Source organism: Notothenia rossii, assembly GCF_949606895.1.
Source record: "Notothenia rossii genome assembly, chromosome: 4".
Taxonomy (NCBI): domain Eukaryota; kingdom Metazoa; phylum Chordata; class Actinopteri; order Perciformes; family Nototheniidae; genus Notothenia; species Notothenia rossii.
Window position 1 is genome coordinate 51,473,408 of NC_136902.1, and position 19,240 is coordinate 51,492,647.

The 19,240-nt window shown below is 42.7% G+C and overlaps 1 protein-coding gene across 4 annotated transcripts in view; it reads right to left on the reverse strand.

Moving 5' to 3' along the window:
* The window catches only part of pak1 (p21 protein (Cdc42/Rac)-activated kinase 1), a 142,889-nt gene that overhangs the window by 45,920 nt on the left and 77,729 nt on the right, over positions 1–19,240 (reverse strand). For 3 of the 4 annotated variants that reach the window (XM_079675487.1, XM_079675488.1, XM_079675489.1), the window contains exons 3-5: positions 12,096–12,190; positions 3,640–3,787; positions 3,443–3,480 (exon numbers count right to left, since the gene is read on the reverse strand). In XM_079675487.1, coding sequence (XP_079531613.1) covers positions 3,443–3,480; positions 3,640–3,787; positions 12,096–12,190 — 281 coding nt within the window. Of the gene's footprint in view, positions 1–3,442; positions 3,481–3,639; positions 3,788–4,586; positions 4,728–12,095; positions 12,191–19,240 lie in introns of those variants that run through there. The other variant, XM_079675490.1, reaches the window with a different exon arrangement.

Here is a 19,240-nt window from a genome sequence, read left to right on the forward strand (position 1 = left end):
CTTTACTAGGTAAGGTTTAGAACACTTTCCGACCCACTGCATTCAATAAATGAGCCAAATAAACACAGAGTGAACTGAGAGGTCAGACCCAGCAGCAGCATGGCCCGAGCATTACAGATAAGGAAGGATCCCAGATCAGCGCCTCCAACCTCAGTCTCTCCTTCACACTCTGCTCTCTTTTAACCTTATAGTCCTCTCACCTCTGCGTCTCTCTCACCCCATCAGTTGCCCCCCCCCCCTCTCCCCCTTGTCTTGTGAAACGGTAGACTAAACCTCATCTCCTCTCTCTTTTTAATCTTCTCATGCTCTCCCTCCTTTCAGTATTTATCCTCCAGGCAGACCAATCCAGTCTCCATTTGCTTCAATAGAAGCTCCCCTTAAATGTATCCTTATCTTTGTTGACCCTTGCTCACCTTAAGGTCTCTTAAAAATTAGGAAAAAAAGTAACAGTAAAATAAGAGGCCTAGAGATGTTGCCATGTTTAATGAGCATGTGAATCTGTGAATCTCCCTGGGGCTCCAGACTAGAGTCAACTGTTCAATATTGACAATATAATTAGTTTAAGCTTATAAATATATATATATATATATATATATATATTATAATCTAAGACAACTTCGTATACTGGTTTTAGTGAGCTTTAATCATTCAATTATTTTTACTTGTATACTTTTTTTGTTTCCAGTTCAACTGTGGTAAGATAAGCGATACCAGAGTTCACATGTTTTGTAGTTTCTTTATATAGTTTGGGAATTCAATATGGATTGCCTCATTTAATTCTCACAATGCAATTTATACATATACAACACTGCACATGTACATGCTTTTGACAAGTATTTGCATATGGTGGCTGATTACTAATTTCAACATGAAAAATTATAATTCACAAACCTAAGCTGATATCTCAGAAGTTAAAGTGCACCTATCATGCTATTTTAAGGCATATACTATGGGTCTCAGATATATAAAAAGATATAAAACATGTCTATAATGTGTTTTGCTCAAAATACAAACAGATCATGCATTTTAGACATCCCTCATATCCTCTTTTCCAGCCTTGGGGTGGGCGGATCGATCCCAAAATATCGATACTTCCGATATTACGTTACGTTTCAAAATATCGATACTAGAGCCAATAGGATCGATACTTTTATACTTTTTTTCCCGTCTCCTCTACTCGTCAATTTCTTCAAAAAACTATGTGCAGACGAACACAAGTATATGCTCTTTTCTTCTCTCTCCACTGCTGTCCTCCTCTCCTCGAGGCTCGCGCATGCGCAGCGCGCTCCCTGCCTGAACGCCGATTATCGAGCTGACTGACAGCAGCCAGCAGGACAGGACGGGCAGGACAGCAGCAGCCAGCGACTCGCGAGTGCAACACACACACGTGCATGATGGCTGAGAGAAAGAGGAGCGTTGTGTGGAGCAATTTCACTACTGGCAATTACAATTTAGCGAACTGTGATGTGTGCAAGAAGACAGTTCGCTACTCTGGCCACTTTGTATTGTTATATTTCATGTTTGCACTTTACATTTGCAAAAGTAAAACGTTTATTTGTCTATAAAAACTGTCCTGTCTTTATTCATGAAAATGAATTCAGATTTAGTCTATTTATGATGATTTCAGCTAAAAAATCACGTCATGCAGCTCTCCCCTACATAAGATGCTTTTCATTTAAAAAAGTATCGGTATCGATATCGGTATCGGCGATATTGGCCCTGAAATACTTGGTATCGGATCGAATCTAGATTTTGTGATATCGCCCACCCCTAGAGAAACACAGATTTTGGGTCTTTAGCTTGAACAAAAAAAAAGAGGAGGCGGAGCTAATGCCTGATCAGAACTCCACCGGAGATAAAGTTAAATTCTGTAAAAACGCCATCCTGTTCTAAAACACATCAAGGATTATTTCTGAAACAGTATGGAGCTCAAATGCTTTTTCTCTTGCGGGTTTATCACAAGGTGAGTTCCTTTTTATTTCCTGTTTTTTTAAGATTTGGGTATGGAGGAGGGTTTTATTTGCTGACCCTGCGTGAGTTCCCCGACACACCGGGGACCAGGGGCGCGGGAAGGGGGGTGCTGAGGGTGCTACAGCACCCCCTAGCGGCAGTCAGGGGGTGCGGAGCTCCACTGTCTGCACATTTATTTTATTTTTATGTTATATATATTCATTTCATTTCATTGTGCCTGAGATTATATTTTATTTGATATGTTATTATTCAAATGATAATTTAAAACTATATAATAAATAATTTTGCTTCAGGGAAGAAAAACAAAAAAGATGTGGAAAAAAAGTGTTTTGTTAGTTTTTAGTCGGCTACTTTTAACGTGACGCACAACAACACAACTGACATGGCGCAAACACGCTAAATCTGCTAACTCATGTGCATAATCTGTATACTGGTCAATATCATGTTTGTGGTATTTGAATATTATTTTATTGTTATAGCTGCTGCAGCCGTGCATAATCTGTGTAATGTGTAGCCAATACATTCCACATTGATGGTAAAATAATATTTTACATCTTTGTAGTGTGTGTGCTAGTGCTTTTGTGCGTGCTCTACAGTGTTCACTGGAGTTCATTGTGTGTGTGTGTGTGTGTGTGTGTGTGTGTGTGTGTGTGTGTGTGTGTGTGTGTGTGTGTGTGTGTGTGTGTGTGTGTGTGTGTGTGTGTGTGTGTGTGTGTGTGTGTGTGTGTGTGTGTGTGTGTCTGTGGTTTTGCCACCCGTTGGTGCGTAATTAGCACGTCGGACAGCACCTCAGCAGCCCCACTCAAAATACCTTCCCGCGCCTCATATTTATGTATAAAAGACATTAAAAAGTGCATTTTGCATGATAGGTCCCCTTTAAAGCTACATGTATGGAACACCACTGGCAGGAGCTGGCTTGCTGTGTGGAGCAACAAGCTATACACCTGGGTTCCACTCGGCATCGCTGCAGTGCAACAGGAGCAATATTGTTGCTTATTATTGACATATCTACAGTGGCTGACAAAAGAGATATTGTCAAGCAAATTGATAACACTATATAAACGAACATAAATAGTTGAAATTCTGAAAATGTAAGAATTTTTGGATTCATTAGGAATAATGTTGGGTAAAAAATAAGACTCAGTCATTATTATGAGAGCTTCACAATTACATAGTTTATCAATGATTCCAGAGGAACCTTTCCCACTTTGGGCAAGACATGTAAAGAAATGAATAAATAAATATGAGTGTTATACGGAAGGGAAACACACACACACACACACACACACACACACACACACACACACACACACACACACACACACACACACACACACACACACACACACACACACACACACACACACACACACACACACACACACACACACACACACACACACACACACACACACACACACACACACACACACACACACACACACACCTGTTGTGATGGAAGTGAGCTTACCATTGTGGTGGAGGAGCAGTAGGCATCTGCATTTTTATCTGCAGGGAAAACCACAAGTAGTTATTAGACGAAACAATGTGTGTGTGTGTGTGTGTGTGTGTGTGTGTGTGTGTGTGTGTGTGTGTGTGTGTGTGTGTGTGTGTGTGTGTGTGTGTGTGTGTGTGTGTGTGTGTGTGTGTGTGTGTGTGTGTGTGTACCTGTGAAGCTCATGTATTTCTGGCTGTTGGCCGTTTCTTTGGAGTCGTAGAACTTTAGGACGTCGAGGACAGCCTGAGGATTCTTCTTCTGCTCCAGTTTGGTGATGTTGGAGGTCTGCAGGAGCCGAGCCCACTGCTCCGGCATGCCCTACACACACACACACACACACACACACACACACACACACACACACACACACACACACACACACACACACACACACACACACACACACACACACACACACACACACACACACACACACACACACACACACACACACACACACACACACACACACACACACACACACACACACACACACACACACACACACACACACGATTTTGTTTAAGGGCTGTGTTACAAATATATCGCTTAATGATGCACAATTAGTTTCAGACTACACAACAAGCTATGGTAGTAAGTTCCCCCCCCCCCCCTCCCACAAAAAGACTTGTGCACATCACGCACATGCCTATAAAGTCTTTCTTTCCCTACTAATCAGTTTATTTTAGCACAACATTAAGTCCTTTGAATTATTTTTGTGGTATTAAAATAAATAACACTTCAAAATCAACAAAAATCTTCACACAAAACTGAAAAAGGCTGTTCTCTACATACATAGGGAGGGAGGGAGGGGAGAGAGAGCAGCAGAACTTCACAGTCTAATCTCCCGACCTGATATTTTTATTTTGTATTCAATCAATATATTTTTGGAAAGTGTGCGCAAACAGCAGTAGCTACATATTAATTTATTTAAAATAAAAAATAAAAAGGGCACTTTCTCTGGAGGAAGAAAAAGGGCAGGGGCTCAAGTCCACTTTGAGGTCTATGTGTGCACGTGCCTGTTTGATGGTAACTTTTCGTAAAAGTTTTCTCTTCCTCTACTTTGTTCATTGTTCATTAGTCTTGTTTGTTGTGAGTGTAGTTTAGTTTTTCTTACGTGAGAGAAGCGTGTTTCTCTGCAGGGATGGCTTCCTGTGAGATGCCGTGCCGCAGGGACAGCATCTCACGGTGGAGAGTGTGCTGCTGGCGGTGGGGGAGCAGGTGGGACACGGAAACATCTCCTACGCATCCCGCATGAATAAAGCTGTGGTGGTTTTTGTAAAGAAGCAGGAGTTGGTAAGCCAGTTAATTGAAAGTGGTTTAAACATAAACGATGAGTTTATACAAGTGTCCCCGCTGGCAGTGCCTTCTACCCGGATTACCATATCGGGAGTCCCTCCATTTATTCCCAATGAAACGCTGGAGAAAGAGCTCAAACGCTACGGGAGACTGGCGAGTGGTTTCAGCACGGTGAGTCTGGGCTGTAAAGACAGTGAGCTAAAGCACGTTCAGTCTCTGCGGAGACAGGTGTTTATGTTTTTGGACTGCACATCACAAACACTGGATGTGTCTTTCCGTATTAAATATGAGGAAGGTTTCTACATGGTGTATGCGAGTGCTGGCAGTGTCAAGTGTTTTGGTTGTGGTGATGTGGGGTACAAGAAGATCGCTTGTCCGCAGAGACTGATAGCAGCACTTCTATATTGGAAGGAAATATTGTGAATGGGAGAGAACCAGCGGGGTTGCAAGGCCCGTGCGGGGAGCTACCGGAGCTACGGCCCCTGTTTCCGGGGCTGACGTAGTCTGCAGTTTCCGGGGCTGACGTATTCTGCAGCCGCCGGGGCCGCCGTGCCCGCGCTCGGTGCAGCCGTGTACACGGCTGCAGCGCTGGGGGCCGCCGTGCCCGCTCCTGCTACACCCGTGCCCGCTCCCGCTGTACCCACACCCGGTGCAGCCGTGCTCGTGGTCGCCGTGCCCGCACTCGCTGTGCCCAGTGTGGCCGTGCCTGTGCCTGTGTTGCCGGCAGCAGTGGTGCCAGGCGGTTTTGTGTTTGGTCCCATGATGGCATAAGCCGCAGTGTCTGTGGGTGTTAAGCCGTTGTTTGCGGGGATTCATATGAAAGCAGTTGTGGAGGGTGAAGCTCAGGTCAGGGTTGGATGCAGAGAGGGTGTGATGGAGTGCTCAGAGCAGGAGCTGCAGGTTGTCTCTGGGAAACAGGCTCAGCTGTCACAAAAACTAGACAGTGAGGCAGAGCAGGGGGGCAAATCAGCTGGTTATGATGGAGTAGATATGGAGTATGACTCTGAATCGGATAGTGTCTCCGTATCTGACAGTGTTTCTCAGAGTGAGGATTTCTACTCTTTTGAACAGATCCAGGAGTTTCTGGATGAAACTTTTGGGAAATCAGTAAATGTAAAAAATGATTTCCCAGATGTTGAAAAGTTTGTTAAGTCAGCCAAGACAATTCAGAGGGTTGTTGGGCTAGACTTACTTGATAAAAAAACGGTATCGCCTCAAGAAACACATCACTACACTCAGGAAAGCTTTAAACAAAAAGACCAAAGTGCCTAAAAAAAGGAGTCGTAAATGATTTAATATGATCATACAACACCGGGTGTTTCCTCCTTACTGTCTTTGTCTATCTTTTTTCTTAATGGCCTGTCTCTCTTCTCCTCATATTCAGGGTTTAAGGGTAGCCTCATTAAATATGAATGGGGGCAGAGACGCTCAAAAGAGAGCTTTAGTAACAGAAGTTATTCAACAGAAAAAGTTAGAGGTAGTATTTCTACAAGAAACTCACAGTGACAGCAGAAATTAAACTGACTGGGTTCTGGGGGGGGGGGGGGGGGGTGGGTAGCTATTCTATTCTCACCGCTTTTAAATAAAAAAATAATATCCATCACAGAGGTAGTGAAGGGTAGAGTTATTCTAGTGAGAGCTGCAATAGATGATTTTCTGATTAGCTTTATTAATGTTTATGCACCAAACCAAGGCTCTGAGCGTGAAGAGATCTTTAAAATATTGGAAGAGAAAATAAGTGATATTGGTCAAGGGGAGTTTATTGTTTTGGGTGGAGACTGTAATTGTTGCACTGACTTTACTTTGGATAGGACTGGAGTTGAGCCACATTTTCAGTCTTCCTCTGTATTGTCTCATGTTCTAAAGAAAAGTGATTTAGTGGATGTGTGGAGGATGATGCATCCTACATGCAAGCAATACACATTGGTTAAAATATCAGATGGTAGAGTTAGTGCAGCCAGATTGGACAGGTTTTATTTACCCAAGCCCTTTTCTGCTAGGATTACAAACTGTCAGATCATCCCTGTTGCTTTTACAGACCATCATTTAGTTTTGATGGAGCTGATTTTATCTTCTAACGGAAAATCCAGATCTGTTTGGCATTTCAATAATAGATTATTACATGATTTGAATTTCTGTGAACATTTTTAAATGTTTTGGGCTTACTGGAGATCTAGGAAAGATAGTTTTTTTCCCTTACTCAGTGGTGGGAGGTAGGAAAAGCCCAAATTAAGGTTTTTTGTCAACAATACACCTCCTATTCAACAGCCAAAATTAAGAGAGTAGTGGAGAATTTAGAAAAATAGATAATAGATTTGGAAAGTGTCTCATATGCTGATCGACAGAATAAGGCCAGTTTAAAAGGAAAAAGACAGGAGCTTAACTCCTTTATGCAAGAAAGAGCCAAAGGAGCTTTAGTCCGAGCCCGTTTTACCAAACTCCAGGACATAGACGCACCCACTGCCTTCTTTTTCAGTTTGGAAAAATCTGTGGTAAAGAGAAAACAGATGTTGTGTCTGCGGCTTCCTGAGGGAAAGGTGACCACGGAGCCGGCTGAGATGAGGAAGCATGCAGTAGATTTCTACATGGATTTGTTCAAGGCTGATGAATGTGATGTGGATTCTGCTGCAAAGCTTCTGCAGGGACTTCCTCAGCTGAGCTCAGAGGAACAGAACACGCTCAGCTCTGAGCTGACTTTTGATGAACTAACTGCCGCTGTGTCTCAGATGGCGTCAGGAAAGGCTCCTGGAATAGATGGATTATCATCAGACTTTTTTAAGCATTTTTGGAGTCTTATGGGACAGGACATTTTGGATGTTTTTAAAGAATGTTTTGAAGAAGGGATGCTCCCAGCTTCCTCCAGGCGTGCAGTTCTCTCTCTGCTTCCTAAAAAGGGAGACTTGATCTCTTTAAAAAACTGGAGACCAGTGACTCTTTTATGTACGGACTACAAAATCCTCTCAAAGGTTTTATCAAACAGATTAAAACGTTTTATTGGTCAATTAATTGTTGTGGATCAATCATACTGTGTGCCAGATAGGTCTATGCTTGATAGTTTGTTTTTAATGAGGGATGTGTTTGACATATGTTAATTGTACAATATCAATGCTGGCATCATATCAATTGACCAAGAGAAGGCTTTTGATCGTGTAGATCACAAGTTTTTCTTTACAACACTGCAGGCTTTTGGTGTTGGGGAGGGGTTCCTGTCCTGGGAAAGGATTCTGTATCATGAAGCGTTTTGTGTAATAAAAGTGGGGGGAGGGTTGAGTGTTCCTGTGCCGGTTGGGAGGGGGATCAGGCAGGGCTGTCCTATCTCAGGTCAGCTTTACAGTATTGCCATTGAGCCTCTTCTCTGCAGGTTGAGGAGCCGACTGAGGGGTCTCTGTTTACCAGAGATGTCTCACAGCCCTCCTGTTGTTGTGTCAGCTTATGCAGATGATATAAATATAATCATCCGGGGTCACACAGATGTACAGGAACTGAAAGAAAGCTTTGCCCTTTACGAAAAAGCATCTTCAGCCAGGGTCAACTGGGGAAAGAGCGATGCTGTTTTAGTGGGCCAGTGGAGAGTAGGGGACATTCCTAGTCTTCCTGGCAGCATCAGGTGGGGTAGACGAGGGATTAAAGTCCTAGGGGTGCAGTTAGGGACTGAGGAGTTTCAAAAACAGAACTGGGAGGGAGTGCTTGACAAGGTGGAAGCTAAGTTGTCTAAATGGAGATGTTTGCTACCTCAGCTGTCATACAGGGGAAGAGCTCTGATTGTGAATAATCTCGTTGCCTCTTCTCTTTGGCAGTATAGTCTTCTTTGGCGCTCATAGTGTTGGCACCACCACCAGGGCTGGTGAAAGAACTACAGCGGTGCCTTATAAACTTTTTCTGGTCTGGGCAACACTGGCTGAAGGCTTCGGCCCTGTATCTCCCTGTGGTAGAGGGAGGGCAAGGACTCATAGACATTCAGTTCAGAAGAGCTGCTTTTAGACTGCAGACTGCTCAAAGACTGCTGTACGGCAGCGGGCAGCGCTGGTTGGATCCTGCTCGGCTACTACTCAGGAAGGCTGGAAGGCTTGGGATGGATAAACACCTTTTCCTAATCAGGACGGCTGAAGCTGACCAGACGGGACTTACATCCTTCTACAGATCCGTTCTTAACGCCTAGCAGACACTAAAGGTCACACGGACCCCGGACCAGAGACCGGGAATGTGGTTGTTCGATGGAGCCACTCCAAAAGAATGACCTCTTCCCAACTGCAACCTTTTCATCTGCAGCTTTGGGAACAAAGTTTGTTGAGGCTGGCATCACCAAGCTGGGTCATCTAAAAAAAAAAATTTGTTGAAACTCTTTGTAACACCATAAACATCAGGGGCCGTATTCACAAAGGATCGTAGGGCTAAAAGTAGCTCCTAACTGGCGAATTTAGGAGAAACTCCTAAACATAATGGGCGTGTCAGTCTTACATTTAGGACTCCTAATTGTATTCACTAAGAGCAATTCACAAAGTATTTTAGGCCTAAAAGTAGCACCTAAGTTTAGAAGAGCTTAAAAGTCCTCGAGAGGACTCCTAACTCAGTAAGACCTATTCACAAAGAATCTGAAAATGGCTGCGAGACGAAATGTTTTGGAGACAATGGAAGACTGTGAATTGATCAAGAGATATAGGCTAAATCGTGAGGGTATCAAACTTGTTGTGGAATTAGTGCGGGATGCAATAACATCCCCGACTAACAGGAATAACCCGATTAGTCCGGAAATAAAATGTTTAGCAACACTACGATATTTAGCAACAGGGAAAATGCAACTTTGCAATGCCGACGATTTAGGAATATCGCAAACATCAGTCAGCCGTGCCATAAACCAAACCATCAACGCGCTCTCTAGACCACATATCATCCAACAGTTTATCCGGTTTCCTTTGGACAATCAACAACTACACAGGATCAAAGCCAACTTCATGGCAATTGCAGGTATGCCCGGTGCGGTCGGTGCTATTGACGGGACGCACATAAAAATAATTGCGCCCTCAAAAGATGAGGACGTGTTCGTCAATAGAAAGAAAGTACATTCCATCAACACGCAGATTGTTTTCATTCATCATGATAAGGGGACTTTAACGGCTGTATGGGCTGTTATTGAAAGTGTTTAAGTGCTGGAAATATGCTCATTGGATAATAGATTGCGGGGTGCTTTTAATTGCCTCCTTGATTTAATGCAATTTACGTATTTTTATTGTTTGCTCTCTCTCTTTAACGTGCATATACAACGTCATTATCGTGGTCTGCAGAAACTTGTCATCATGCGTGTATTCTGCTAACTGCACTGTCCATAACTATTTGATAGGAATACATTTCTAGCCTAGGCTATTTCCTTGTTTTAGTGGGCTCGTTTGTGGGATGTTGCGGATGAGTTTCACCGAGACCGCCTGCTCTGAACAACCAATCACCGTACTGACCGCTTATAAACTCATGCACGAGAATCGACGTAATCCATAGCAACGGTGCGTCACTCTTAGTTCACTCTTAGTGATTTATCCTTAGTATGAGTAGGTCTCAGCGGCTTTGTGAATAACTTTTAAGAAAAAACTCCTACGTAAAATGTTTTAGCGCGAGTTAGGAGCACTCCTAGCGGTAAGATAAAATGCTTTGTGAATACGGCCCCAGGTCTTCCAGAGTGCTACAGAGGATCGTTGAAGACATGATGCAGTCCCTGTCGGCACCAGAGAGGGCATTCATTGGGGATCCTGCTAGATTGGACACTTGGAAAGAGGAAAATGACTGAGTTTCCCTCACTCACCGTCCTGCTGTCGGAGAGTGGCAAGAGGAGCGTGGAAAACTTCTCTCGTTAAAAACTCAAATTCTGGGCAGTTTCAGTTCCTGTGGGAAAAAGCAGCTGTACCAGTGCTGTGTCAAGACGCTTAACATCCCTCTTCTAGCTGAGGTCAAGGTGGAACGAGTTTTTCCCTTCAGACTTTACCCCTAAAGGCAGGTGGAGGGTCCTGTATAAGCGTCCTGTTGAAAAACGGATGGCTGACCTCCATTGGAGGATTATCCATGGAGCTTTAGCTACAAACAGACACCGAGCTCACCTTGATCCAAGTGCTAGGGAGGAGTGCCCTTTTTGCCAGCAGAGTGAAACAGTTTAGCACCTGGTATTTTCTCGCACGTGGCTAGCAGGCTTATTTGGGCTACTGAAAGAATGGGTGGAAGGGTTAGGGGAGGTGTTTTCACTTCCACTCTTTGTATATGGGTCTAAATATGTGGCAAAAAGAGGAGTAACTCTCTCTCTGATTAATGCTATTTTTGCAACTGCTAAGCTAGCAATTTGGAGGACCAGGAAAAAGTAGAACATGCCTTTTACAGTGTGACCAACAACCTGCCTGCTTTCAGGACTGTTTGGGGGGTAAATCATGTTCTATGTACGACAAGGGCTGATGGTACGCTGGAGCCGAATAAAAAAAAAAGTCTTTTTTTTAATGAATATCTAAAAAGAAAATGTCATGAATGTGATGATTTTGTAAGTGTTTTATTTAAAATTGTAAAATGACTTAAATCTCTCTCTCTCTCTCTCTCTCTCTCTCTCTCATTAGTGTTACGCCATCATTTCATCCATCTGTCTTATGTCTCTATATACTGCTCCTACCTGAACATAATTTATTCAGTAAAAATGCCCTTCTTACAATATCAGGCTATGTTTCTGCTCACAAGGCAGATTATTTATTTATTAGTATTCCATTAAGCCAACACCATGGCAAGTGCACTGCAGGAAAAGTACAGACCTTTTTTTCACCAAAAAAATGAGACAATGCAGACAGTGACAGGATAAATTAATGTTCATATATCAGCATTATGATATTGGACGTCATGCATATCTGCATGAATTGTTTAAACAGAGATGTTTGTATAAGTGAGAAAAAGGTCCCACATTACAGAAAAGGACGCTCAGTGAACACACACACACACACACACACACACACACACACACACACACACACACACACACACACACACACACACACACACACACACACACACACACACACACACACACACACACACACACACACACACACACACACACACACACACACACACACACACACACACACACACACACACACACACACACACACACACACACACACACACACACATTCTAAAAGACTCACGCAACAGTGAGCATGGCTCTGTTGGTGAGCAATTAAAAAGTGATGTAAACACAGCAGACACACAAACACACACTGCAGAAGCACACTATGTGTGTTTGTTCAGGAAATCTTTTGAGTGTTAATACACACCAGGAAAACCAACACAAACCGCCACACACACTTACAGTGAACTCCCCGGTGACAGCATCAAAGCCCACATGGATGGTGTGTTCAAAATCAGACGGCAGAGAAATCTCTGGACGCTCCTTCTTCTTATAGGCTGAAAGAAACAAAACAACAGTCATAAGAACGATGTGGGTTTTTGTTACAAGCCGGATCACACTTGTTAAATTCATTTCAGGATACAGGATTATCCTTTTTCTTCTAGAATAAAGGGCTTACAAGTGGCAAGGTGCAAATGAACCACTATGAAGATCATTATGATTCTATCTTTTCCTCCAGAGGCTTTAGAGAGGAGCACAGAAGATAGTTGCACAAATCCAACAATAAAAATAACTGTGAAAACAGTCCTTAATGTAAGGAGGAGGAACAAAGAGTTCCAGGTTTCTGAAAAGGTCAGAAATACTGAAATAAATAAAAACAATAACATGAGGACTACAGAAACAGAGAAACACACATTTTCGCTTATGGCACATTTCAACCCAGCCTCACGGCATTTCGTGTTATAGTCACGACATTTAATCTATTGATTCGTGTTCTCCAACACGATTTTCCCCTTTTTTTCGTGTCACACAGAACGATTTTAAAAGCAATGTATTTCTATTGGTAGTATGTTTCGTGCCTGCAGCACGTCTTTTTGTCCGGTCGGGTCTTGGAAGACCGGAAGCTGTGGGGTTCATAAAAACATGTTCTTACTCAATATCAAGCCACAATTATTGTTTTTATTTTAAATCGTATAATGTCTGACTTTTTTTGTCGTCTGTGAGGAAAAGAAATGGGGCTCAGAGCCTCAGAATACTGAAATCTGTATTTCTTTAAATCTTTTTTTCCTTCTAATTTGTTATTCTTTTCTAAATAACACAATGTTATTTACTCACCAATAACACACAATTATCCTTGTTTTTATTTATTTGTTTAATTCCATAATCTCAAGCTTTTTTGGCGTCTGTCAGGAACTGAATTGTTACTCCACTACATTTATTTGAGTTATTTGAGTTACTTTGCAGATTCTGATTAATGATGTGAAATATAAACAACCTTTAAATCAGACTGAGTACAATTCAGGTAAGGTGATTGTCAAGTGCCAACAATCGGGAGAGATATTTGATAGTTGGTGCTTGAGAAGACTAAACATTTATCTGCAATTGACATGAATGGAAACGAGTAATAAAGTATATTCATTACTCTTTATTCAATAGTTAATTAAAAACTGTATATTGGCTATTTTGCACATCCCTTTCAAGATTTTCTAAGGTTTATTGACATATCATATACACAACTACGGTGTAGTTATGCAAGGAATGAACAACTTGGGTCACAGGTTCCTCAACAGCGCATTACAAGACATCCATCAATATGTGTGTATACCTCCACCATTAAACTGTCAAATTCTGCACATTTTGCACTATCTACATACATAAGAGTATTATGTATAATATCAGTTAAAATAAGTGCTTCAACATAGTTAACATTGCAGGAAAGCAATATATTAGATGTTAAGTACTTTGTAAGGCTTAATATTTATCTGTAAATTGATACCCCCAAAGCTTTTTTCTTATTTAAAAGAAGACCTTAATCTAAAGTATTACTTAATGTTTAAATAAAGGTTAATTAGTTTGTCTGTTTTGCACCTCCTCCTATTAATATCTTTGTACATCCAGCACTAAACTGTTTTATTGTAGAGATCACTTACAGTATCTTCTTGATTCTTTATATTCTATATTTCTATCATTGACCTTCAATCCATCAATCAATCAATCAATGTTTATTTATATAGCCCAATATCACAAATGTTACATTTGTCTCAGTGGACTTCACAGTTTGTACAGACTATCAGTATGACAATACGACACCCTCTGTCCTTAGACCCTCACATCGTACAAGGAAAAACTTACGGAGAAACCACACAGTTTAAAGGGGAACATGGGAGAAACCTCAGGGAGAGCAACAGAGAAGGGATCCCTCTCCCAGGACGGACAGACGTGCAATAGATGCCGTGTGTAAATTGAAAAGATAATACATTTGCAACATAGGTAGTCCAAATGTTTGGAAATGCATGTGTTTATAATAAGAAGATGAATCCACGAGGATATCCATCCAGGACTTATGATCCAGGACCACAGCAACAGGCATAGCCACGACTCAAGATCCAGGTCTCGTGATCCAGGACACAGGACAGCAGCAACAGGATCATCCATGACTCCGGATCCCGGCGTATATAGACACCAAAAAGAAATTTGGGGAAGCTGGGTTAATCGGAACATGAGAGTACACAGGTATAGACAGGGAGAAGGAAGAAGTAAGATGTCCCCGGACAAACTAAGCCTATATCAGCAAAACTAGGGGCCGAATCTAATCAGCCCTAACTATAAGCTTTAACAAAAAGGAAGGTCTTAAGCGCACTCTTAAAAACGGATAGGCTGTCTGCCGCCCGAACACAAACTGGAAGCTGATTTCACAAATGTGGAGCTTGATAAGAAAAGGCTCTGGCTCCCATTGTACTTTGAGAAACCCTAGGAACAACCAACAACCCTGCATTCTTGGAACGCAATGCCCTGGTACTACTAGGCTAGTAGGACAGTAGGGTATAATGAGTTATTTAAGGTAAGATGGCGCCTGCTCATTAAGGGCTTTGTAGGCGAGAAGAATCATTTTAAATTCTATCCTGTGTTCTATAGGGAGCCAGTGTAAGGCAGCCAGAACAGGAGTAATGTGGTCCCTTTTCCTAACTCTGGTTAGTAAACGAGCTGCAGCATTTTGAATCAGCTGATGCGACTTCATGGTACATCCTGATAATAAAGAGTTACAATAATCCAGCCTTGAAGTAACAAATGCATGGACTAGTTTCTCTGCATCGTTTTGAGGCAAGATATGCCTGATTTTTGCAATGTTACGTAGATGGAAGTAGGCAGCCCTTGAAATTGATTTTATGTGGGCGTTAAAGGATAAATCCTGATCAAATATAACACCAAGATTCCTTACAGTCTCACTGGAGGCCAAATTAATGCCATCCATATTTAGTATATCTTTAGATAATTTGTTTCGTAGATTCTTCGGGCCAAGTACAATAACAAAAAGTTCAAGCTCATCCACGTTTTTAAGTCCTTGAGGCAGTCTTGAATTTTATTTAGATGATTAATTTCAGATGATTGATAAATATAGTAGAGTATCATCCGCATAACAATGAAAATGTACAGAATGATTCCTTATAATATTGCCTAACGGAAGTATATATAATGTGAACCTTCTACTTTCCCCCTATGAAAGTATGTACTCTTAATATTTTTTTAATCAGATATAACTAGGGCTGTCAAGTTAACGCGTTAATAACGCGTTAATAAGGCGTTAATAACGCGTTAATAAGGCGTTAATAAGGCGTTAATAAGGCGTTACGCCTCTAATTATTTTAACGCGACTAACGCATGTGTATTTTTTGTCCTCGGGCGCCCCGTAGTTTCAGACGCATTGAGTTTGAAATAGCATCTACAAGCTGATGCTGACAGCCCCGCTCCTGCCGTCCGCTTGCGGCAGACCACACTTCCACGCTCACCGGCAGGCACCGACTGGCCATCGGGAGGACCGGGAGGGTGTGTGTATGTGTGGTGCGAGCGAGAGAGAGACCGTATTGTTGTTGTTAGCATCTGATGCTAGCTAGCTGCGCTAACGGATATAAGGAGCTGTTTAAATGAAAACAGAGGACCGGCATTTCACCGACAACTGCGCCGAGCACTTGACTTTATGCAGGTAGCCAGACAGTGGGACAATGTACGAACAGTCAGCACACTCAGCACGGATAGTGCGCGCAACATGATTGCAGCGTCCAGGCAGCTCCCGTTCGAGTGTATGCCTTGAGTTGCACATAGCTCCAACAATACATCACACACACCCACCCACCCACACACACCCACACACACACACACACACACAGTATTGTATTATTGTATTGTATGAGAGAGCAGTGGCGTCAATTCAGCCAAAGCTAAGGTATGGCAAGGTTACTAGTCACATGACTTAACTACAGTATCAATCAATATACATGCCCAGCAAATAATCATAACAAAAGTGACAAGTCTGCTATGTAGCTTTTCTGTGTGGTTAGGAAAATTTGAACTTTTTCAAATGCAGCCTCACTCACATCCCGCTAGCGCAAGTAACTATGGACACAAACACTTAACTACGCACGTCAATCAATCAATTCAGTCAAATGCGCCGTTACGCATCCGTTTTCAGCACCATGGATAGCAAGCGGCAGGGTTAGACAGCAGTAATAGCCTTTCTGACACAATTTCACTCTTTCTGTTCACTTCATTCACTATGTAATTGCAACAATATCACGTGAACATACCAGGTAAACTGCTGTAAACTGTTAAAGTCCAAATATAAAGAGGAGAGGGAGGGAGGGAGGGGGAGAGGGAGGGAGGGAGAAGAAAAGAGAAAGAGAAATCATATTAATAAGATGTTTGGGTATCTTACTTTGAGATGAACTTTATTAATTATTCCACAAGTGGATAACGGCGGGTCCTCAAAGCAGCAAAGTTATTGACGAGTTCATCTGCGTCCAGGGATTTTACGACAGCAGGCTCAACAGCCATCAACATGAGGTTTGTGAGCCTGTCATCGCTCATGGTGGTCCGCAGGTAAGTCTTGACTCTTTTTAAAACGGAAAAGAATCTTTCGTTGGATGCAGTGGAGACAGGAATTGTTGCTGCGATCTTGAATAGCTTGATGACCTCTGAAAAAGCGACAGACATGGTCTTCAGTCGTGTCAAAGCCAGCATTATGTTTTTCTCCTCCTCCACGTCCTCCTTCATCTCAAGTTCAAGGAAAGCTTTTGCTGTGTGACACTGGGAACTGAGAAGGGTGGTGTCGATCAGTTCATCATAGAGTTGTGCAAACTGTTCCATTTTAACTACATCCATGAAATGGGGAGATGAACAATCAAATGCCTGGATAGCATTAAGTAGCTCATCATTATCTGTAAATCGGCGATCTAACTCAGAGATGAAGCGGTCCAGTGTTTCAAAGTATAGTCTTTTTTCTTGGTCATCTCCTGTTTGTCTCTGGCCACTGGATGATCCGACAATAAACCCTGCCAAGGCTTTGGACACACTCCGTGCTCTTGCTGGTCGCAGAGGGGCAGTGTCGCTGCTTGGGAGGCCGAGCTCTGTGGAAAATGCCTTGGCTCAGCTCAGTGTGTCCTGGTACTCTTTATCTGACCTCATCTTTTCCAGCTGGGCCTTAGTACTCCGTATGAGGTTGGAAGCCATCGTGATTGCAATGTCTTTTGTCTGAAGCTGTTCAGACAGTCCATAAGTGAGATTTAAGATTTTTTCTAGGACATGAAGACGCACAACAAAAGTGACTGTCAGCATATTTGTCCGAAGTCCAGCAGCTTCAGTTGAACCCTCTGCATGAGCGTCAATAGTGGCATCTAACACAGCTAGTATAGCCTCGTAGCGCAGTTTTATCTTCTGTAGAGCCCTATACCAATACAGCCACCGAGTGGGACAGGTGCGCTCCAAGTGCAGTATTTTGTTGTGTCCCAACTTCTTTTGAGCCTCAATGAAAAGCATGTGTCTGGTATTGCTATTTGCAATACAAGTATATAGTGTTTGAACAACACCAAAAAACTCTGCCATCTCTGGTATTTCAGTTATCGAGCTCACAAGCACAAGATTTAGTCTATGTGCATGACAGTGTATATACGCTGCATGCGGCACTTTTTCACGTATTAAAGCCTGCACTCCACGCACATTACCCCGCATAACACTTGCACCATCGTAGCATTGTGCAACACACAGCTGAATATCTAAACTCGATAATTCCTTTATTATTTTCTGGGCCAGGGATTCAGCTGTCAGGTCCTTCATGTGATAGGTTCCAATGGCTCTTTCCTTTATAATCCCGTCATGTACATAACGGATCAAAATGGCCAGCTGCTCCTTCTTAGACAGGTCTTTCGTTTCATCCACTAACACTGAAAAGTACCGTGCTTCTCCTACTTCATTTATGATTATACTTCTGATATTTTCCCCAATAACTCTCACGATATCATTCTGGGCTTCTGGGGAAGAATAGTGCGCATACCTGCGTTCCTGTTTGCTTTTCACGTTCCTGTCATCTGTTGCAATAACGTCCAAAAGTTCAAGGAAATTTCCTTTATTTTCATCCTCATCTCTCTCGTTGTGGCCACGGAGAGGGAGGGCCTGTCTTCCCAGAAATGACGTGATTTTGAACAAGGATTTGACGTGAGCCCGGTTCTCCTGCACCTCATCTGTCCTGTTTGCGTCAATCCGACTTGCGATGGATTCCTTATGTCCGCTGATCACAGCCTTAAAGTTAGACCACGCTAATGCAGCACAATTGTGTCTACTGCTCCCTTGATGATCCCGGAGATTTTTTTTCATGTTCTTCCAACATGTGTATCCAGTGTCTATGAACACACGCAGTCCATGCCTGTCACCTGTTAAAGTTGAGGCTCCTCCAAAATGACGGCATGCAAAGCAATAAACTGCATCTTCTTGCGCAGAATATTCAACCCAGTCATATTCCTGATACACACTGACATTAAAGCGTCTTCCATTTCTAGTTGGGAAGTGGGTCAAACGAGGACGCCTGAGTCCGTCTGTTTTACATCCACTAATATCCTTCTTCTCTGCTCCAGTTGACCCAGAGGCTGCTACTGCTGCTGCACCCGGGCCTTGACCTTCCTTATCGCTGTCCACGTCTGATCCAGCTCTTTCAATCTGAGAAATTGGTGGGGACTCAGACTCGGATTCAATTCGAGAAGTCGGTGTGGACGAGTTCTCAGCCTCCATGCATGTAGTCTCCGTCTCCCTGTTAGCATCTGCATCCCCGGCGCAGGTGCTGGAGTGGCTAACAGCCTTGTTAACAGCTTGAATCCCACCTTCACTACCTGGTCCTTCTCCCTCTGCTGCTGGGGCAACATTGGAGCCATCACCTTCACCTGCCTTTTTTTTGATAAAAAAAGATTCTAAAGTTCTTTGCTTTCTTTTCATTTTAGTTAATTAGCTTAGCCGAAAAATAAAAAAAACCGCGATAACATGACCCGCTCTGACCTCCGGCGGCTTCTCGTCAGGAGATACCACATTTCAAGATAGGGAGGGGGGATACGTTACGATAAGTATTG